This window comes from Euprymna scolopes, chromosome 38 (genome assembly GCF_053919585.1).
Source record: "Euprymna scolopes isolate OS-2025 chromosome 38, ASM5391958v1, whole genome shotgun sequence".
Lineage (NCBI taxonomy): Eukaryota > Metazoa > Mollusca > Cephalopoda > Sepiida > Sepiolidae > Euprymna > Euprymna scolopes.
In genome coordinates, this window is record NC_136519.1 from 53,771,857 (window position 1) to 53,796,165 (window position 24,309).

The 24,309-nt window shown below is 35.3% G+C and overlaps 1 protein-coding gene across 1 annotated transcript in view; it reads right to left on the reverse strand.

Moving 5' to 3' along the window:
- Window positions 1–7,953: 7,953 nt before the first annotated feature.
- Window positions 7,954–24,309, reverse strand: part of LOC145263148 (lysosome-associated membrane glycoprotein 1-like) — an 83,804-nt gene continuing 67,448 nt past the window's right edge. The window contains exons 6-9 of the mRNA XM_080120138.1: window positions 22,810–23,003; window positions 19,255–19,444; window positions 14,685–14,861; window positions 7,954–10,207 (exon numbers count right to left, since the gene is read on the reverse strand). Coding sequence (XP_079976264.1) covers window positions 10,065–10,207; window positions 14,685–14,861; window positions 19,255–19,444; window positions 22,810–23,003 — 704 coding nt within the window. The 3' untranslated portion in view covers window positions 7,954–10,064. The remainder of the gene's footprint in view (window positions 10,208–14,684; window positions 14,862–19,254; window positions 19,445–22,809; window positions 23,004–24,309) is intronic.

Here is a 24,309-nt window from a genome sequence, read left to right on the forward strand (position 1 = left end):
AGTGGTCCTGGATATGACCTTAAACTAAGTGGTGAGGCCCCAGCTTGTGGGCTTTGGGGAGTGTGAAGCCACCTTTTAATTGTCATTGCTCCCAGACCCACTCTGACCCGGAGTGGTAGTACCTGTTAGGGTCCTAACTATGGGTTGAATAGAAACCGACTTGAAAAAAAAACAAATATATTCTATTAAAAAAATTTTCTTCAAAATCTTTGGATTCGGCATTAAATAACCTGAAAAGGGTTGATATGCCGTAAAACAAAAACAACCAACCAATCATTAGAGTAACACTAGCACCTGCTCCACCCTGTGCTGCAATTATATTACCTATGTAACGAAACTTCTGAACCATCTCGTTAGCTTCACTATCCAAATATATTCCACATCTGCCAGTATTATATATCTATTTAAAGTTACCATTCGCTCATGCTTGGAGCATTATTGTCACATCTTAGCTGGTGCTTCAACCACTAGCCTCTTTCTTTTTGACAAAGCGCAAAACAGAGTTTTTAACATAATAGGTGCTACACTATATGCTAATGTTGTACAAGTACTTTCAAGGAACATGCTCCAATGAACTTATTACACTTGTAAACCATAACTATAAATACCTCATGACCAGGCTAGAAGCAAAATCCAACCTTTTTACTGTAGACATTTCTAGATGACAGAAAACTAATAGTTTTTATTTTTCTGAGACCGCTTTCCCTTTGAATTAACTCTCTGTACCAACATAAAAAATTGTGTCCCTTAACCCTTTGGGGTCGTGAGGGTGCCTCATATTATCATATCTTGGGCAAGAATAGCCTGACGGCGCCCATCCCTCTCCAGGCTCCGAGCACATACAGCACTGAAATAGTCACCCATTTTTAGTATTGGCCAGGCTCAACATCTGATCTAATAGGAGCCAGTGTGTCAGCATGATTATGCAGTGCCAACATGCAGAAATTTAAACAATGTGAACAAACACCTTGCTGCACAACTTCCCACTAAGGATGCCACCTATAAATTTGGTCCTTACTCACAGTAACCCCTGTTATCTCAATGGCAATATGCCCTGTTTGAATTGAATAAAAAATTTTTTTTAAAAATTAAACTACTTTTTCCTCATCTGAGTTCTCACCCATCTGCATTGTCTTAAACTTCTTGCATACAAACTATTTGTTTAACTGAGCTTTTGGAATCCCCTCCTTGCTCCCCATTTACCTGATTGTAACGACATCCAGAAGTTTAAATGTGCTGTAAACAAACATCTTGCTGCCCGACTCCTCACTCAGGATACCCCTATGGATACGGTTACAAATTTATCGTAGATCCTTTGCATATCAGCAGCATCATTTGTCTTATTGGAAAGTGGGATTGAAGAGCTAGTACCTCTGAGGAAAATTAATCACGCCTGCAAAAGATGCCTGGGAGCCTCGTCAGCATTTCCTAGTAGGAGCGTCTCAGGTCATTAGCAAATAAACTAAACTTTTCTCAAAGAGAGAAGAAAACGCTTGGGAAGGTAGCCTCTTCAAACTGCACAAGACCAACAACATACAAGCCAACAGAGAAAAGGTAATTTCAGAAATGGCTCAGATTCCCAGTGGTCATGTGCCTTGATTTGGGTTTGAAACCACATGCTCTCTTGCTTGACAACAATCGCCAACCGAATGCTGTGGATTTCATTTTCTTTTATCTTCTCTTCTGGCCATGTTGTAATCTCTTATACATTGGTGACTGCCAGGGAGATACGCTGATTTTCAAGTATGAAAAAAAAAAAAGAAACAAAGAACTCCAACACATTCTGTATCTATCAGCTGGGCTCTGGACATGCATGTGATAGATACCATCACAGGAAACAACCCTAAAACACTAAGGTCTGCATCTACATCTTCTGGCAAGGCTGTGTTTATCATTTACGTTAGTTCATCTCAATCTGCTCCGAGACACGACCTGCGTTCTACACCAACTGACAACTGTCCTCAACTCAAAACCATACTCAACCATCACAAATCTAAGACTGACCATAAACTGTCCCAACACTCATCACTACCTCTAACACTGCCTGTAATCTAACTACATTGACTGCTATTGTCCAGTCCTTTTTTTCCAATCACTGCAACACCATGATTAACAATCCTATCTCAGCTTCCTTTTGTTTACCTTGGTGAACAATTTTTTTTTTTTTTTTTTTTACATAGACATCACATTATCAAGGCCAAGAGGCCACTCAAGGATAAGGGTTAAAGAGTGTACAGTAGAAATTGGACAATATAGTAATCATTAGTAATGAAAATTTGGTAAATTTGATAACTTATATGGAACGGCTAATAAAGAACTTATTTACGTTAGACTTGAAGACAACCATATTGAAGTCAGCCGGAAAGCAGGAAAACGGAAGACAATTCCACAGGCATGCAGTTCTAAGAAAGAAGCTTTGTTCATGGAATCTACGTTTAGGTTTAGGCACAGATAAAGAGTGGGGGGAATTATTGATAGTGTTTACAGCTAGACGAGTGTTTCTTGTGAAAGTTTGGCGAGAGGGGACCATAGATTGAAGCTCAGTCGAACACTTGCCATGAAAATAACGATACATCAGAGACAAACTCGCAACATCTCTTCTGTGAGATAGAGGTTGCAAGGAAGAGAAAAGGACATCTCCTACGAGGCTACGAAGTCTATTTTGAACCATCAAGGCAGGCCAAGTCCTTTCTAGCAGCTCCTGCCCAGATGTGGCAACAGTATTCCATCCTTGGACGTACCTGGCTCTTATATAGATAGAGAATAGCATCAGCAGTGAGATATCTACCAGATCGCTAGAAAGATCCCACCATTTTTCCAGCGGCCTTGGCAACAGATTTGATGTATGTGTTCCATTTAAGATCAGGAGTAATGGTCAAGCCAAGAAGCTTGTCAAAACTTGAGGCCTCCTGAAGACGAGAGCCATTCATTTCAATTGATGCCAGATGTGGATCAGAATGTAGATGATGTAAAGAGAGAAGCTTGGTTTTAGATGCATTAAAAGTAACCAGCCACTCCTTACCCCATTGTACTACGTGCTCAAGATCAGAGGAGAGAGAATTGGAGAGAACTTGGTCGTTTACTGTCTTAGATGTGCTACTATAAATGGTAGTGTCGTCAGCATAAATGTCTACAAATGATGTGATTTGGAAGATCATTAATGTAGATCAGGAAAAGAGTTGGGCCCAGGATGGACCCCTGAGGGACACCAGCATTAATACTGTGAGCTTCTGATTTTTGCCCCTCAACTATTACTCTTATGAACCTATCAGAAAGAAATGATTTAATAATTGAGAAGACATTTCCAGCAATACCATAGCTAGAGATCTTATGAAGTAAACCTTTATGCCATACGCTATCAAAGGCCTTAGATATGTCAAGAGCAATTGCCCTAGAAAGGTTGCCTCCGTCGAGAGATTTGCTAATCCTATGAGATATAACTGTAAGCACATCTGTTGTAGATCTAGCAGAACGGAAACCATATTGAGTGTCACTAAGGTTATTTTTGTTGAGATGGTTGATTACTTCTGTATTTAACACAGATTCCAGCAACTTACTCATGACGCACAGGAGACTTATTGGCCTGTACTGAGAGGGGGATGAGCGATCACCTGAATTCTTAAATACAGGGCATACTGATGAGATTTTCCAGGGAGATGGGAAACTATTCTCCTTAAGACAACGTTTAAACAGTTTTGTAAGTATGGGCGCTAGTTCAGGTTGAAGTTTTTTTTAGTACTATAATTGGAATACCGTCAGGGCCAGTTGCTTTACTGGAATCAAGGTTTTTGATTAGCTTGGCAACATCACGTACAGATATACGTATATCACATAGCGTGTTTTCTGATACAGGAGGAAATATTGGGAGTTGGCGGCCTTGATCGCAAAGGGTAGAATTAGCTGCAAAGTTCTTGACAAAGAGTTTGGCTTTGTCTGATGCTGACGAGATTACCTCAGGTCCATTGATAATAGTTGGGATGGAGCACACGCTTCTGTTCAGGATTCTGTTTGCTATTTGCCAAAACTGGTGGGAACCAAGCCGCTGTTCAGCTACTTTGGACTTAACAAATTGAGCATACAACTCTCTTGCATTCTTTATTACTTCGTCTACATTGTCTTTCCAACAACCTCACTTCCTATAACCTTGATCAACTGATCCCACCCCCCCAAAAAAAAGTTTTTCCTAAACGTCAGTAGTACCACAGTGTGACTTAAAACCAAAATAAACAAAAAGAATTAATTCAAGAGAAAGAAAATCAAAATGACTATTGTTAAATTGGCTATCATTTTGTCATGTACCTTTGAGATTTGATATGACTGGTTTATATTTTAACAAAGTCACGTTATCTCTACCTATCAGTTGTGTAAGTCTTTGAAGTAACTATCTACTTTAATGTAAAATTAGAACCTCTGCAACTTATTGTTATCATAATGTCTCATGAAAGAACAACTGCACTTTAACTTCACTTAAATCCACATGCATACACCCGTTTCGGAGGATATCTATTATCTTGAAACAAAAGAGGCCAATCAACTGTACAACCAATCCTTCGTCTGAATATCACAAGCTGCGTAATCGTAATGTTGCCAGATAGAAAGACAACAGATATTAAAGGTTTAAACAAAAAACATGCACAAAACATTTTAGTATTAAGAAACCACTGTAAGAATATAAAAGCTGCAGCCAACACACTTGTGCAATTTCAGTCACAAAGAAGACCAAGAATAGGAAATAACTTCAACTCGCTTTTTCTTTGTAGCAACATTTCCTTATTGGTACAGCTGTGGCATTCCCCACATGATTTAGAACGTTCTCCACATCTTAAGATCTCGAACATTATCTTGTCTCGATCGTAAACGTTATCTCGTCTCCCTCATGATCATTTTTTCAAACTCCTGACTCTTACTCTTTGTTCGCTACGGTGGCAGCGGTCGACGAGGAGGTGGCATTTCTCTTAGGTTAGTGTTTCGAGATTTGGCTCTGATCTGCTAATTTTGGCACGGGCATTTGTTTATATTTCAGGGGAAGGGTTAGGTAGGGTAAGCTGCTAAACCAATTATCAAGTCTTTCGGGAACGTCCCGATGCCTTACATAGTCTGAGAATCTGATCACAACTCAACCCCCTTCAGTGTGTGAATGGGATGAACAGCTTAACCCTTTGGTCTGCCCTCCTACTCAGAAGCTAGACGTCCTTGAGTTGCGTTTCGCCAAGTCGTCCTAGCTTTAAAATGACAGCTGTCATTTTTCTCAAAAAAAAAAAAAAAAAAAAAAAACGCTTGAAGGATACAAACAAGGCAAGAAACTGGCACCATTGATAATATAACATGCAATACTTTAGACATCTTCCTTTCCAAAGTTTAAGGAAGTGATTCGTTAAAAGGAGCCATACAAATAGGAGGGAAATGGTTCATTAGTAGAGCAAAATCATAAGATTAGTTAAAAGGCAGGAGGGGGATGCTGAGTTTTTTGAATTAGACGAGAAGTTTGGTCAGTTTCTGAATAATCTGCCACTCCTGGCTGATGGGAACAATTGTGGAAGTAATCAGTTTTCTATGAACCAGGTGTGATGGTGACCAAGAAAGACAAAACCAGAGATACAATTTCCAATCTCAATCCTATAAATTTAGGAGTTGAAATGAGTTTGAGACAGTTGGCAACAGGTTGTGGTTCTGACTAAATCAAGTGAGCTTTAGCGGATGAGATGAACTGATCAATCACCCGTTAGTAATCGCTTCAGACAACCAAGATGTAGACACTAGCATTTGGAAGGCAAGTTTTCCACGACCTAATCAAGTTGACACACCGGCTGCTGTCAGATCACCAAAGTTAAACAACATTGAGCCTGCTCAGCACTAAAATGGGTGACCATTTGGAATTCCAGGTGCTGTATGTGCTCCCCGCTTATCTCGGCATTGTTTCCAGTCAGTCTTCATCTCTCCTTACCACTGGACCCAAGCAGTGCTGATTCAGTAGAAGTGATTGAAAATTTTGCAACCCTTGCCTCACAATTTACACATGCAGCTGCCCCAACAGGTGTTCAGTCTCTCTAGACTGAACAGAGCTATTGCATTGTACACGCAATGTGTCAGTGATTTCTCTTGTGAGCCTTCATTCTATTTTATTACTGGTAATCTAGTGCTCCACCCCTCGGCAGTCGACAATGCAAGAGATGACGGTCACAAGTAGAAAGGGAGATAAGGTAGAAATTAATGCAGTAAATAGCGTTTGAGGTTGTAAATTGTTGAAAAGTAAATTCACATACGAAGAACCTGGAAACAAATTTCAAAATAAAAGACACTTTGCGCACACAAATCGTGCAAAATCATTTCAGAGAGATTTATAACAATATAGCTTATCTTCATATTTTATTGTAGTTTCATGGACATCTAATCATACATTAGATACAGGTAAGATTGGCTATTCCGTAAAACTACCATAAAGTTTCAAGATGAGCTATACACAGCTTTATGTACATATTAGACAAAGGGGGAAGGGTTAAAGTCCAGAATAGTTAACAGAATCAAATACATATTTATTAAACTCATAATAAAATTCTCTACCCAACAAAATTTATAACCTTTATAAAATCTTTGAAACTTATTGTGGCCACAGGTTTTGGCTGACATTAAATGTAGAGTATAGGGACAGATTTAAATATATAAAAAATAAATAAAAATAAATAAAAATAAATAAAAATAAATAAAATAAAAAAGAAAAAACAAAAAGAAATAAATACAATAAATAAAAAATAAAATAAATAAAAAAAATAAAATTAAAAAATTAAAATAAATTTAAAAAAAAAATAAATAAAAAAAAATAAATAAATAAAAAAACGTAATAAGTGTTAAAACTTTGCTATTAATAATTAATTTGTATTATTCAAACTGCTGTTCTCATTTGATGCACCCCTCCCACCCCAAACCATGAAGTTTATCAACAACTAGAGAATATTCAAACTCTGGAATCTGCACAGAATTTCAAAAATGGAACCTCCATTTAATTAATGGAGAAGCACAGACTAAGTATTTTTTAAAATTTACTTGTAAGTTACTCTTGAGGTTTGAAAGATAATCAAAATACAATTTCAAATTAAGATTTCTACTCAGTTATGGCTGACAGAACGAGAGCAAGGTACCCCTATGGATTAAATAAAAGGTTTGATCCAAAATTCTGTGCAAATTCCCCAGAGTTAGACAAAAAAAAAAAAAAAAAAAAAATGCACCCAAGGTGGAAGGTTAGATTGGTTAAATCATGAAAATAACACTCAAGATGAGAATAATTTGAATAATCCAAATAGGAACCATCAATTCTTATCAAAACTTGAGAAACAATTTGCTAGTTAAATTGATTCGAATTAATTTTAATTAAATATAAATTATGTATTTTGTTAAATTATTCTGTACTTTTACGAACGGGGATGTTCAAAAACAGACATGAGAAGTTTGTAATAGGAATTACAATTTTATTTTTATTAAAAGTGTTTGTGGTTCATTACTTTTTCGTTATTTCACAGCCAATGTAGCAGTTGTCTTTCTCAAGCCAATGTTCATTGTGTGAAAAGGCAATTTTTATTCTTCCTTCAAAGTTCAATAGACAACAATATTCATAAACTCAAATGCTTTAAAAGCCTACAGTTGCATGGAGAGCTGTTTTATACAAAAAATTTTAACAGCAATCAAGTCTGCTGATACATGGTAATGTGGAAATATAGTGGAAGGGATGGGTGTAGGGTCAAAAACTTGTGTTGATTAGAGACGGCAAGTTTGACTGTTGGGTGGGTGGGATCAAATTGGGAGAGAGGATTGTGGTTCGATTTGTTGACAGTGCAGATAAGATTTGAGTTTAGATTTTTTTTTTTTTTTTTTAAATGATTTGCTCTCTCTCTACATAGCAAATCTTGCAGAGGGAGAGAGGATATATAAAAAATAAAATACAAAAAGTCAAGAGTAGTATCGAGAAAATAAACATACAAAGATTTATTTTTGAAAAAGATAAAGATTTTCTTACAGCTTTCCAAACTTGCTATACAACAAAAAAATTTTTCAAATCGTCCCAACATTTTATGGTAAGGTTTCAAAAACTTTCTAAAATATATTTTTAATAGTAGAGGACAAAAAAAAAATTCCCCCCACCCACCCCAAAAAATTTTTAAGAACTGAATTTTTAATAAGATTCTTAGAAATTTTGGAACCAGAAAATTAGTAGAATGGAAATGTTAATAATATAGCAACATCTATATAATTCACACAGGCATTTCATGTTAGTACATTATCACCTTTCGTACATTAAAAAATTGAGATCGTTCAATCAGCGAAAAAGCATACAGGTGATTTATCTGGTGTTGTGAAAGTACAAACTCCAACTTTACATAATTTTAAAATGAATTGTTCTGAAATCAAATTAAGTCATCCTGTTAATTAAAATCATACAATTCTAAATACATTTCTAAAATGCATTAGTTTTGATTCGAAATTACTTAGCCGACTTATTTTTACAGTAATAAAAAGAATTTTAAAAAAGAATTTAAAAAAGGAAAAAAAAAGCTACAATTTTTGTTTTGTTTTAAGAAATGACTTTTACGTAAAAATAGTCATTGTCAGCTTTATAGTATTGACTGACATTTCAAAAGGAATATTTATTAACAGTAATTACAGATTGATGTAGAAAGCACCATGAAATTTCCACAGGTCCAGCTCATTTTTTAAAAAATACTTTAATACATGTTTAGTCTATATAAAACCTTTCTTAAATTGATAAAGTCTAAGCATGTCTGATTATAGACCGCTAAGACTGTACAAAGCAATAAGACTGCAACCCACGTTCTCCAAACACATTGTCTTTATATCAACTGATCAGGTACTCATTTCTACAAGCCATGTGCATCACCAGCTAAGGCTACGTGAAACGAACCTTTGAGTTCAAAGGTCACTGTAAGTTTATAATCATATGGGTTTAGACTCAATCAGATAAGCAATTTTAAACGTAGTGTTTGCGATGGCGTAAGGAAAGTATCGTACCAATTTGTTTCAAGTAAATTCCTACCTAGGCAAAGATAAGGATCCTAGCTCATATCATGAAGGGATGAATGCTGTATCTACCTCTCTAATACAACAGGAAGATGCGACAAAGTTGCAAGAGTGGGACTTTCTGGATACCAAAGTAAAAAGAAAAGTGCCAGAGCAACCTTGTCAGCAATCCCCTGTAAGGGTACCTTAGACAATTAGCAATACACTAACTACCTTCTGAAAGAGGGCAAAGCCAAAAAGGGTGGACGTAGGACTGCATAAAACCATACATCACTCCCAACAGAACAAGGATACGAACGTTAGTGGCCCGCACTATGAACTGTCGAGGACATATCTGGTATGCTTGGATTCTAAAGTGATAAAACTTGTTTAACCCAGACCGATATTAGTCAAAACAAATAGCAACTTTAACCAATCCCTCTGCAAAATACTAAAACTTTGCAATTTTCAGCAAATATGTATAGAAAGAAAAAAAAATTACCTAAATTACCTGGTACCAATTACTTCAGTACTTACAAAAAAAAAAAATGGTGGTCCAATGAAAGTCATTTTGGTAATTTAGACTCTTTGATACAACAGGGGCACAGTTGAAAACTCATGAACCATAACGCTACACTCTTTCAATGAATCACAAAAACCTTGTGGCAGCCATTTTTTTTATGAAGTAACAAAGGATTAAAATACTCTGTGATCACTTGCCATTAATTTTTAATTCAAGCCAGAACTTTAAAGGCTTGAAAATCACTTTCATTCTGAAGATAGAGCAAAAGTGAAGTATTACGGTTCATTTGTGCTCTAAAACCTAAGAAAATAATTTCTCAACTTAATGTTGTCTCAAAGAACTATACACTGTCCAATCAAAAAAAAATTTTTTTTTTCATTTTTAGTTTTACTTTTGAAGTTCTTTATTTCTTATTCATTTTAATTTTTCCACACGATTAAAAAAAAATAACAAATGCTGTATTTAAAAAAAAGTTTTAAATTAGTGAAGACTTCCGTGTAGAGAAAGACGGAGAAATGAATGGCACAAGTCATTTTTACACTGACTCGTATCCTCTTCGACTTCGTTTGCGTCCAATCAAGTAGGCTATAAGAACAACGACAACAAGACCAGCTAAAGCAGCTCCCACAGCAATCGGCACAATGCTGTTAGTGCTTTGATCTGCAGGACAGAGAACCACTAAAAAGGAAAAAAAAAAAAAAAATAAGTTAGACCAAGTGAATTTTTTTTTTTTTTTTTTTTGTAAGTGCTTGTGCAGTATGAGATTTCAAAAACGGTTTTTGATAAAAATACTTGTTAAAATTCTAAAAATTACAAAAAATAGTTAAAGATCTGCTACAACTAACTTTTAGAAAAAAATTAAAAACCATTCGCAGTCTATTTTCTATTTGATTACAGTTGCCCAAATCAGAATTTAATTACTTCTCCTGGATCGTAAGAACTCTTCGACATTACGGAATAGAAGACTAATTAGAAAAATAATTAAAATTTATCAATCATTTTTCAGAATTTTTAGAATTTTCACTTCAACACGACACACCGACCTAAAATGCATATTTTTTTTTTTAAATCCATTATACTGCACAAGTACCACAAATAAATGTTCATGAGGAAAGATGAAACCAGCAATGAAAACAGAATGCTCATCTAAGGGGGATTTTAAATCTTGATAAATTAGAAATTGTCACCACCTGTAGTATGCTGTTCTATGGAGCAGAAACACAGACAGAATGAAAGTCTCAATGAAAGTCCTGATGATCCTACAGAGGCTATAATATAGCACTCTTCTCCGGTATATTCTAATTCCGGTTAATCAGTGACAATATTGGTCAAGAAGTCTTGGAATAAAACCAAAATTACTGCCAAATACACTCACCTTTTCAATGACCTTGATATCTTAAAATCAAATCTGATTTGTCTGCCACCTGGTTTAGTGACAATTGGTCAAATGATATGGATACTAAGCTGTGCAAACGAACAAAGACTTTACTTTTCATAAATATTTGATTTAACCACCATGACACCTTAAAAAGTAGACATCAGTATTTAATACTAGTAATACATTGGAGACTACATTACATTTTTCTATGGCACAGCAAGTTTTGCATCATTAAAAATAATGTGATCTTTTGTGAGTGGTATGACAACTTTGAAGAAATGAATTGGATGAAAACGATTCCATTAAGATTAATAATAATCAAAATACAATCGAAAAAGAATGAAATGAAGATGTATTTAATGGTCTGTCACAGAGTCCATACAAAGGTCTTCTCATTGTCTGCTGGCCAAATGTATGAGGAAAACTGCTTTAAAAAGTTTTGATCAAGTGGCAAAGAGATGAGATATTGTCTTTTTATTTTGAGTAACTAACATATTTTGGTAAAATTCAGTAACTCCTAATGTTTTTCCACAGAGATCATAAAAGTGATTAACACTAGACAAATGTCAAGCAGATTTGATACACTATAGATTTTAATCTATGGCTTGGAACAAAGTTTTTCTTTGCATGATCCAAGAGTTTGTGAAGTTGAAGGGAATCGAAAGTTTCAGAAGGATGTCACATAATGATAAAGAGCTAGTTCCCACATTTGAAAGCTTTATACTCAACCTCCATTTTGTATTCTCTGCATAAGTATAATGAAAAAATGTGTTATGGAAAACATGGCAGATGGAGATCTCTTACTAGACTGTTGGATGTTTATAAAATCTCAGCCATGTCAAAGCAATCAGGTTTTAGTCTGTTTTTAATATTTTTCGTTTTTGTCAATACAGGGAAAAATGTGCAATTCAGTCGAAATTGAGGTGGCCTGTTAATATTTTTTATAAAACCATGCGTTGTAAACACTTCATACAGCATCCAATTCCAGCACGAAGATCCCAACCAAGATAATTCACCGGAGAAAATTAATGATGAAAACCCTGTCACCAATGATACTGAAAACTGAGAAGACCAATTATTATTATTATCTTGATCTAGAAGGATAAAAATTCCAGCAAAAACTTAACAGCCAGCCGTGGTTCTCTCCAGAATGTGCTGCTGCAATTGTGCACAGAAATCACTTTTTCCATTGCTTCCAACGCAATAGATGTACAGAGACTAAAGCCGCTTTCAGGACTGCCAGCAAGCACTGTAAAAAAGTAATAAAGAACGCACGAGAGTTGTATGCTCAGTCCGTCAAGTCCAAAATAGTTGAGCAGCGGCTTGGTTCCCACCAGTTTTGGCAAATAGCAAACAATCCTGAACAGAAGGGCGTGTTCTATACCAACTCTCATAAATGGACCAGAGGTAATCTCGTCAGCATCAGACAAAGCCAAACTCTTTGCCAAGAACTTCGCAGCTATCAAGGCTGCCAACCTCCAATATTTCCTCCTGTATCAGAAAACATGCTATGTGACATACAAATATCTGTACGTGATGTTGCCAAGCTAATCAAAAGCCTTAATTCCAGTAAAGCAACCGACCCTGACAGTATTCCAAAAAGACTTCAACCAGAATTAGCACCCACCCTTACAAAACTATTTTAACAGTCTTAAGGAGAATTGCTTCCCGTCACTCTGGAAAAAATCTCATCAGTATGCCCTGTATTTAAGAATTCAAGTGATCGCTCATCTCCCTCACAGTACAGGCCAATAAGTCTCCTGTGTGTCATGAGTAAGTTGCTGGAATCTGTATTACATACAGAAGTAATCAATCATCTCAGCAAAAATAACCTTAGTGAAATGCAATATGGTTTCCGTTCTGCTAGATCTACAGCAGATGTGCTTACAGTTATATCTCATAGGATTAGCAAATCTCTCTGAGGCTGCCTTTCTAGGGCAATTGCTCTTGACATAGCAAAGGCCTTTGATAGAGTATGGCATAAAGGTTTACTAAACAAGATCTCCAGCTACGATATAGTTGGAAATGTCTTCTCAATTATTAAATCATTTCTGATAGGTTCATAAGAGTAATAGTTGATGGGCAGAAATCAGAAGCTCAGTATTAATGCTGGAGTCCCTCAGGGGTCCATCCTGGGCCCAACTCTCTTCCTGATCTACATTAATGATCTTCCAAATCACATTTTTACATCATGCATAGACATTTATGCTGATGACACTACTATCTATGGGAGCACATCTAAGGCCGTAAACGACCAAGTTCTGATTCTCTCTCCTCTGATTTTGTAGCAAATGGTACAATGGGGAAAGAGGTGGCTTGTTACTTTTAATGCATCTAAAACCAAACTTTTATCTTTACATCATCAATGCTCTGATCCCCATCTATCATCAATTGAAATGAATGGCTCTCATCTTGGGGAGTTCTCATGTTTTGACAAGTTTCTGGGCTTGACCATTACTCCTGATCTTAAATGGAACACATGCATTAAATCCATTGCCAAGGCCACTGGAAAAATGGTGGGATCCTATCGATCTAGTAGATCGATCACTGCTGATGCAATTCTCTATATAAGAACCAGGTACATCCAAGGATTGAGTACTGTTGCCACATCTGGCCAGGATCTGCTAGAAAGGACTTATCCTGCCTTGATAGAGTTCAAAATAGACTTTGTAGACTCGTCGGGGATGTCCTTTTCTCTTCCCTGCAACCTCTTTCTCATAGAAGAGATGTTGCAAGTTTGTCTCTGCTTTATCGTTATTTTCATGGCAAGTGCTCGGCTGACCTCCAATCTATGCCCCCGCCAGACTTTCACAAGAAACATCCATCTAGCAGAAAATACTATCACTAATTTCCTCCACTGTGCCTAAACCTAAACGTAGATTCTATGAACAAAGCTTCCTTAGAACTGCACGCTTGCGGAATTATCTTCCATTTTCCTGCTTTCCAGCTGACTACAATATGGTTGCCTTCAAGTCTAACGTAAACAAGTTTTTGATGAACCGTTCCATGCAAGTTAACAAATTTACCGAATTTCAATTATTAACATGCTGGCTGGCAGGGTCAAATTATTCAAAACAAAAGTATGAAAACATGCATTTCCTCTCTTGAAAAGAATAAACCCAGCAGCATTTGTTTTTTCTCCTTTTGTCAATGTCGTCACATAAGCAACAGCCAATGAAGAGCACCGATTCACAAGTACCAATTAACAGAAATCAATAGAAAAAACTCGGACACATTGTGTAGATACTAGTTGCATTTTTGGTGTGTGTATGAGACACTATCGACCCTCTAAATGCTTACATCCCCACTTTAATCGCTTTTCAAGGCCATATTTGTCAGTTGATCAATTCATCTCCCATATACTCCAAGCCACAACCATTATAAACGGTTGCAAAATTCATTGCTACTGCCAAAACTGTACATGAAGTACCTCTAACTACATTGATAAAATACTGAATATAGAGATTAAAGTTACAAGCATACCCTGATTAACAAACCTTCCTTAGTAAACCACTTCCTATTATCTTTCTAACCTCACTTCACTTCACTTTTTGGCTGATCAACTATTTCCTTTTTGTTATAGTTTTTCCTTTTCTTCCTCACACTGGGGCGAGGGGGGGGATATCCATCATATCAGAGAAGGAAAAAAATGGAATCTGAAGAATATCATCAGGAAAGAGAAGTTGACCATTTAAGGATTAAAAGTTGTAAAAGAGAAGCCGACTCCCTTGCTAACTTTGTGATACCAAAATATGAAATATTGAGAGGTTTACTTACTTTTGCCGTCAGTTGTTGAAGAGTTAGTAGTTTTAAATGCTTCCAATTTCAAGTGAGTGATGGAGACCTCAACATTTGAAGAAAGCTGCAGAGTCGTCTTTGAATTGCAGAAATAATATTCTCCAACGTTCAACTGGAAATCTTTCTTATTTGTATAATTTGCTGCAATTATTCCTCCTGCAATGAAAAAAATATTTTTCATAAACCTAAGAAAAAAATAAAGAGTATGTTATGAATTCTTTAGTTATCAGATTGGTTAGCAAATGTGAAAAGGTCAGTAAGCACCAGAAAGTCCAAAATGCACAGATGGAGGGGACCGACTGCCCTAAGACAATGGTTCTAACCCTCCCCCTTAACACATTTTGTGAGCCAAGATAGAGGCTATTTTTAATGAAAAACTATGCCTGACCCAACATTTGTGCCATAGTTTCCTCTTAGCCATCATAGTCTTGTTCTGGCCATGTCATTTTTCATCTTGGTTTGGATCACCAATGGCACACGCATTACAAGTTTTATTAAGAGAAATTAAAGAAATATATGTTGTATTTGACTTTAATTAGTATTTGCAGCTGTCATCGAGCCCTGCCACTAGCATCCTCCGTTGGGTTATGTTCCAGTATATCAGCCAAGACAGAAGAATTTGTCTATTGAAAGTATCAGTCTTTCAAACTCATCTAATAAGGAAGACTCGATCTGCTGCTTTACTTTCTAAATCAGTCGAATTTTAACAGAGCCTCATTTAATCCGTCTCCTACATATATCAATTTTCAACAAAAAAAAAAAAATAAATAAATAAAAAATAAAAAAATCATGCATGGTATTCTTTTCTGTCACTCAACTCATCATTGGAACTCGTTATGTTCATCTTTTCTCACACCATCACTATCTGAACAACCAAAACCAACAGTCAGGGCAACATCCTTGTCCACAGCATTCAATAGCTTGGTAAGCCTCTCCATTAGCATTACCTTATCTCCATTTTTACTTTTCTAAATTTTACGTTTTAACCCAATGTTGAATGTACGTGCTTTGAGAAATTTGTCTTTTTACCAAAACAGTTTGAAGAATCCAGTTTTGTTAGTTGTTTTATTTGAATATTTCATTTTATAACAATGCAATTTGTGTGCCCGTTTATTTTAAGAAAAAAATTATTTGAATTTTCATTTATTCGGACTTCACATATTTTCCGATTTATATTTCTGTTGAAATTTCTTTTAGATGAGCTTTTGCATTCTCATAAAGAGAATCCCAACTGGACTATTCTGCACTGTAGTATAAAGACAAATTGTGGTGCTTGTATAGAATTTATATTAAAAAAAAAAAAAACCTGATGCATGTATATATGAAAGAAAATTTTACACTAAAAAATTGTGTAATCAATCAAGTAGTTTTAGTTTTTAAGAAAATAAAATTTTGTGGCCAAACAAACAGCAACGACTCACATCTTAAAAACTAGGAAACTGACTACAAATAATTCAAACTTGCGAGATTTTTGAAAACATTTTAAACATGGGTCATTGAAAAAGTCAAATTCACTTAGTTTGTTGGCTTCAAGCTGGCGTTGGAGGCAAATTGCCGGGCAAGCAGTTTCACCTACTCCGTTGCCATAAATGCAACTTCTGGTTGTTGCATAGTGGAGGAATTACTGATTATCCTTTATCCACTATAACAGTTTTTCCAGAAATCATGAGTTCCTATTCTTTGCGATTCTATGCATTCCATGATTATTTCAACATGCTTTCTTTTGACCGTCACTATTTTTCTTACAATAATTTTTAGCATCTACAAATTTCTGCCTATTTGTATTCGACTTATGATGTACAAACCAGTGGAATGCATGCTGTCTTTGTGCAATAGCTGTTGCACAATCTGCAGTGAACCATGAGGGTGAGTGGGGTTTGCTATAATACTTCCGTGTGGGAACATGCTTCAATGCCCATTTTGCACCATTCAGTTGTCTCATTGGCACACTGTTTAGCAAGAAGATATTGGTGCATGGGGCATCTGTTCTCTAATGGCTTCCCAGTCAACCCTTTTGTAGTACCAGAAACTACAAAGCAGTGGCTTTGTCCACCGTTTTGAAAAAAAAAAAAAAAAAAAAAAAAAAAAATTAACACCTAGAGATAACTCAATCATTTAAACTTGCAAGATACGTTATCTACAAATTCTCTTAAAAATGTTTTTTTTTTTTATTAAAAGCAAACTTGATCAATTTAGATAATCTTTGAATCATTTTTTTCATTTAGTCACGAGTACGAACATTCTTAGATTTTTTTTTTTTTTTTTTTTTTTTTTTTTAAATGAGAATCCTTGACAAGAACCACAATTATTTTCATTTGTTGATAGAAGCAAAGTTACTTATTCAGCAGCTTTTATGGAAATTGCTTGAGCCAAGGCACAAAACCACTTGATGTAAGGAGCGAACAAAAACATGATTAGTACAGAGACAGGAGATGCCTATTGACCTTAGTCTTAAAAAAATAAAAAAAATAAAAAACTAAGGTTATAGGTAAGAGGAAAGAAACAAGCAGGAAGAGAGTTCCATGATCTGGAAAGCTACTGGAATGGGAAGCTGTATTACAATGAGGTATTAAAAACAACAAATTGACCACTAGACGAACAAATCAAGTGAGCTGGAACAGAGAAGTAGGAAAACATGTCAATATTTATTAAAAAAAAAAAAAAAAAAAAGACTTCTGTGAGAATTGGGGGGGGGGGGGAAATTGGAGCTAATTAAATTACAGATTTGTTTCAATTTATCAAGACCTTCAAATGGGACAGATTCACCAGTCTAAATATAATGGTACTCAAGACATGATCTGATAGATTTGGAGAGAATAACCTTAGGTGTTAGAAATTGCTTAGCGTGATGGAGTTCATATATTAAATCCATTGTTCTTTCTACTTGTAAAATCTGTACTCTAAGAAAGATTTGATGAGAAAGAAATACCAAAACATTTTACATTTCTCAGAGAACAGAGCCATTCACAAGAATCTTAGGAAGAAAAGGGACATGCCTACGATTGAAAGACTAGTTTATTAACAGCATTAAATAAGGCATTTCTGAACCCAAATCAACTTCTAGATCAGCTGCATATTTCAACCGATGAAGATAGGCAAGAAACAATACCAGATTGCTGTCATCAGCATAAATGTTAAGTTTCAGAATATTCTCTGGGGAAGTGGAGGGGGGCATTTAGAAAAGAAACCCTGTTCGACGTAGAATAAAGCCTATGAGGAACACTGGCATTGATAGGTAAAAGAAAAAATACACCATTAAGAGTTACTCGCAAGCTTTGATCAGAATAAAAAGACCTTATGTCAAGAATTTTATCACTAATCAGTTTTTGAAAAATTTCAGAACAGCACTATAATCTAGAAAAGAATGGTCAGAAAAAAGACTAGTAAAGAGATCAGCCTTATTCTTAGATAAAATAACCTGAAGGTTATTTAAAAAAAAAAAAAAAAAAAGTAGCAGACTTACCACTACTAATAACACATTCTCCAAAAATCATAAGAGCCAATTTTTGGAGACAAGATAGTTATGAATCCTTTGAGAATAGTTAGCCTAAAAGAATGCTCTCTTGCAGACCTTGCTAACTCTTTAGGATTTCTAGAAGCCTCAGAACCATCCTAACAATACTGATTGAAGTAATGATTATGATGGGTAATGGTAGAAACACAAACAGATGAAAACTAGGGAAAAGAATGAGGCTTGGTTTGAAACTGACGAAGAATAAAGATGCCAATTCAAACAAAAAGCCAGTCCATAACCTTATCAGGAGCATTAGGAAACATACCAAACACAGGACCCTATTTAAGTCATGAGACAGAAATGTTAAGACAGATTTCATTAATAAGATTTGTGCGATTAGAGTGGGAGAGCCAGTCAGAATGGTGAGCAGTAAAGTAACCAAAGACAAAGAGCATGATTGATGAAGTTGTAATGAATTATCAATACTGTTTGATAAAGCATCAACAGCAGAGCAGTCAGAAGGGGAATGGTACAAAAAGAATAGAAAGTGGAGTGCAGCAAAGACAGCCTCAAAACAAATGGAGATGCATGAGATTCAAGACTGGGGACACATACAACAGGAAGATTCTTGTGAAGAAAAACAGCAAGACCATGCAAATGCATAGAAGAGTTTAGACAAGAGACAAATAACCCTCCACATCTAGATCATTGCTATCGATAGAAGAATCTAAATTATTTTCACAAAGAGCAAGAATGTGAAGATATTTGTGCAAAAGAAAGATCAGAAAAGGCTTGACCTGCAATCTCTGATGTTACTATACAAAATAGTAAGGTGCTTGTTTGGATCTGTAAAAGGCACAAAGGTAGAATCAATTGAAGATAAAGAGCCTGAAAGAGACCCCCACCACAACATTCAATCCTTTGGACTCGAAGCAAACTAACTAAAAAGATAGGCCTTCAAGTGACCAGGTTGGCTGACAAAAAGCCTGGCCCTAAACCTACTGGTTTTAGCTATTCATAGGATTGTTTTTGTCCAAGTTAACCCATCATTAAAGCTAGTGCTTCACCTTCATGTGTGGGTGGGAAGGGACTCACCTTTTGAATCCTTGAATTTTTTTGTATCAGCTGTCAGTTTTAATTCAGATATTGAATACCGTTTAGCTACATTCTTGAAGATGAAATCCAGGGTAACAGCACCAGTTGTTATTTTGAGTGTATCAGTGTTGAAATCACAAGTGCCAGTGTAACTTGGCAGTTTTGAAATAACACCATTGTAAGTTTCATTCTGGAGGTAAAAAAGAAAAATTTAATCCAATAAATGTCTATAGATATAAATTTTTTAAAAAAATCTATGAAACTCAATGTCTGTTACTAAAGAAAATTTTAAATAGCTATTTAAAATTTTGAGGAAGACAATGGATGTGGTCCCAAATCTCTAAATGTCCTCTTTAGTAAGCTATGAGGTCAGAAGCCTCTTAAAACTTAAATATATACAATTTCAATGAAATTTAATTGATGTATAAAACCAATTCAAAGTTATCCAACATTTAAGTTTCTTCCCACTGTAGGGGGGGGGGGGTTATATTGTCTGAGGGATTGAATATACGAGTTTTGTGGGAGAGTTCCGTTAATTTTGATTTGACAATTTTCTTTTATACTAGCTGAGGCTCCCGGCCTTGCCCGATTGTAAAATAAGTTTAAATACATTTTAATTTATGCAGATTTCATATATATTATTATAGTGTCAATTATCTATGGATTATTATATTGTACCTAATATATAGTAGTGATTTCAAAAGTAAAAATATGACTTGGGTGTCATCAGTTAGAATCGAAATTTAAAATTTTACTAAGAATTCTTCATAAGATTCTAGCAAGGACTCCAAAACGGTCCAGAGTTTTATAAGATATTAGACTAGACCTTCTGGACCTAAACAGTGTGTGTGTGTATATATATATATATATATATATATATATATATATATATATATATATATATATATATATATGCGCGCTAGCAGGCCTACTCAATATTGCAATATTGTCCGGAGCAAAAATGTAGCATATTTCTGTTAAAACTAGATTTTTTTTTTTCTTCCACAAGGTTATTGGCTTGATTATAATTTAATGTGCTTAAGTTTCTTTCTAAGCCAGTTAACAAGTTTGTTAGACTGGGTCATATTTTTCTTTTTGTCCTAAAAAGGACCAAGAGTTTACAAAATAAACTAATTGGCCGTGTTACCAATATGCAAGCAGCTATGAAAATCTCACTTTTGAATACTGCCGCAACGGTTCACTAATCTGCAAGCAAACCAGAAATTACAAGTTATTATTCTTATGCTTATTTCCACTCACGCCTTGGAAAGGTTATCTCTTTCAAATGTAAAATAAGTCCATTCCATTTGTGCACTTTTCCTACACTAATATTTTGAAGATTTAATTTGCCGAGATTTCAACATTTACTTTCTTTGAATATGGCCTATGGTGTTATCTACTTTTAAAATAGTCTGCAGGTTGTATTCAGTGTAAAGCTGCCTTGTAAATTTCAATACAAGGATGATTTGCATTTATCTCTGAATTTGATAAACAGCCTGTATAGCAATTTCAATATATTTATTTAAAAATAAATAAAATAACTATTCCCTGGTAACACCAGAAGGAAGTATAACTGGTTTATAATTTATCTATATACATATAGAGTTAAGGTTTTGTTGCACTAACATTGTTTTAAACAGAAAAAAATAGGCTTTCAATATCAAAGTAAATATACTCAGTCATGGTTATGCTAGCAACTTCATAATAGTCAACTAATTTGCATATTCCTTTGAAAAAACAAACTTCCATTAATTCATGTTTTCTTATTGGATGATTGGTTTCATTTAACTATTACACTCAGTTCTATTTATGTATAATTGCATAGCATTTAGGATAAAAAGTTCTAGCACATGCACATATTAGGGACCTTGTGTGAATGGTCTACAAAACCTTTTTTTTTGGTCTACTACAGACTTCAAACTTTATATATAAGGGATTTGGACATAAGGAACAAATTTTATTTGTTTTTTAGCCAGTAAAAATAAAAGGGTCAAAATTGAAAAAAAAAACTTGGCAGGAGCAAGTCAAGTAAACCTGTTGTTTCAGTGCATGCACAAATATACATTTATAAGTTAAAGTCACTTAATTTTTAAACGTTTTTCTTATCGATTTGTCGATAACTCAAATGGTAACGACTAAGGTTGAAGCACAAAATGTTTTGGTTTCAATTCTAACTGATGGCACCAAAGTCATGTTTTTTTTCACTTTTGAAATTACTATACATTGGGTACAATATAATAGTCAATAGAGTATTGGCTCTATAATGATGAATTAAAATATATTTTATAACCGGGCAAGCTGCTAACTTATTTAGAATATCTAGTGTTGCATAAACTTAGGGCCAATATAAAAATATTGAATCTGGAGCGACCACTTGCTAGCTCAGAAGTTGGTCATGGCCTAAAGTGGTATACTAAATACTAGCAGGAAGAGCAGGCATTGCTTGGGATTGAAGGAGGACGAATCTATGTATTTTTTTTCACCGCCATGCTGACGACTCTATTGTTTTTATTATCCGCCCTCATTTTGTACTCATAACTAGTCAGAAAAAGCTGAAATGCTTGAAAACTACATTTTCTTATATGTATGGTTTAAATTTCAGTAAGCCAACATACAAGTATTTGAAGTTTTGAAAGGGAGGGGCGCGAATGGGTCACAGATGTTCTGGACTACTTCCATTGTCTTCCCAAGTGGATTTTGCATGTTTGAAGCCAATACATGGAGATGTTGAAAAGTCGGTTATGAGTAGGGCTAAGGTTTTGACTAGTGTGTATCCATTGATATCTTATATGCTTTTATATAGAGTGATGTGGTTTTGTTGATTAACTGTACTGGATATATACTTGAGAGTCAAAACAATATTCTGTTGTCATAGCTTTAGTTATGACTGACTACATGAAGGGGAAAGGGAAACTATCCTTATGGAAATAAATATTATAAACACAGCAGCATGGTGGAGAGCAAGACGACTCAAAGAAGCAGCACATATGCTGGGTGACAATCACCTAAGCATACCTAGTATAGAATTTAATATGGAAACCGTTACTATATATATATATATAAGTAAAAATGATGCATAGTGATAAATAGTAAGAATACATCTATAAACAAGTTCCTAAAATTCATACTAGACTTGTCTGCAAGTACCCTTAACGTAGTGGATAAAGTACTTGGTAAAATTAAGTTGTAAGTTACACTCTTCTGGAGGTTGAAGATTCAATCTTCAATGCTAGTGACACTTAAAATACAATTGCAAATTACTTAGGACTGCTGACAGAATGAGAACATTCTACCCCCTGGATTAAATAAAGGGTTCCATTCAGACTTCTGCGCAGATTTGAATTTGACAAGTTATACCCGATCTGAAATCACAACCAAAACACTTGAGATGAAAATAGTCCGAAGAATCCAAATAGATTTTACATAATACACTTTAAGATTTTATAGGGAACACAAACATGACACCAAGTTTTATAAATAAAAAATTTAACCAATCAAGTTCAGCAATTGTTATGACAAGCATAAAAAGTAGACATTTCTAAGATAAAGCATTACCTTTTTTATTCCTTCGTATGGAATTTTGAATTCGATTGCAGCATCCATCAAAAGACAAAGAACCATGGTTCCATTCACGAATCCATGAACAGTGTAATTAACTCTCATTGGGGAAGGCGTAGGGGTTGGTTTGGGTGTTGAGGACGGTATTGGTGAGGTTGGGGCAACAGTGGTAGCAGCATCACAATCTTCACCTGTCAAAAGCAAGGAAAAGTTATTAAAATAATTGGTATAATGATACAAGGGAAAATAAAAGACTGCAGATGCCTATGCATGCGAGGTGCAAACAAATCCTAAAAGTTATGAAATTGAAAGCAAGGTTTCTTTTGAGGGAGAAGGAGGGAAGGGTGTAATGAGTTTCCGGGAAAAATTCTGTATATCTTCCAGAAATGAGACATTCTCATATTTCTCCATGCAACGCCAGTCCTCAAGCCAGATTTCACTTTTATACATGAAACTACGTACACATGCCAGATATACTCTTCTCATGGTTGATAGTGGTAATGCTCTGCTAGTTAGTAATGACAAGAGTTCTATAAATTTTTTTATCCACTCCCAACTCTTGTAATTATATTGCACCTACTCCACCCTGTGCTTCAATGGCCTCACAAAAGAAAATGTCTGAAAGTATGGAATCAAAATCCAATTCAAGACCCCATGGTGTAGCGGATAAAGTGCTAGGAAACTTTGCACAGTTCAAGATTCAATCCTTATTGCAAGCGATACCAAGACTACAATTATAAATTACTTGAGACTTCTACCTGGTCATGGCCGACAGAATGAGGGTATGGATAAAAGGTTTTGTTCAATTTCTGTAATAAGCTCAGTAATACGCTTCCAAAGAGCCCTCAACGTGATAATGATATCAGACGATTATTTTTATCAGAGATTGATATATTTTATAATATTTCATCTTCTCAGCCCACTGTGCAAGGTTTCCTTGGTTGGCCAGCTATTTTACAATTCAAAATATCAAGGCTTCTACAATGGTTTATTCAGGAAGATGAATGCCCCATATAATGATACCAGCATAGTAGATTCATCCTTAGGATAACCTATGTTAGGCAAAGCCAGCCAGTAGCATTCTCTTTAGGTTGAACCGGCTTCCGACAAAGGATGATGGATCATGAGAATAAATTCACAAATGATCCCCAGTCGCAAATATATCCTGGTCAGGGGAAATGGTGTTAAGTTTTTATGGCTTTCGCAGTGTCCAAGTATCAACATCCTACATACAGCACCTGGCATTTTCAAATGGTCACCCGTCTGGTGCTGACAAGCTCAACATTGCATAACTTTAGTGATTTAATAGGAACCAGTGTTAGAACGCAATTATGCCATATACTGCGAGGCAAAGGTGGTGCTTTCAACAAATCCTCCAATTTAACGAATTTAATTAAAATTCAAATAATAAATACAATTAATCATGGGTCTGTCATTGCACTGAATGAAGGAGAAAGAACTGGTTAAGGGTTCACCATTAGGACATGACATTCTTGA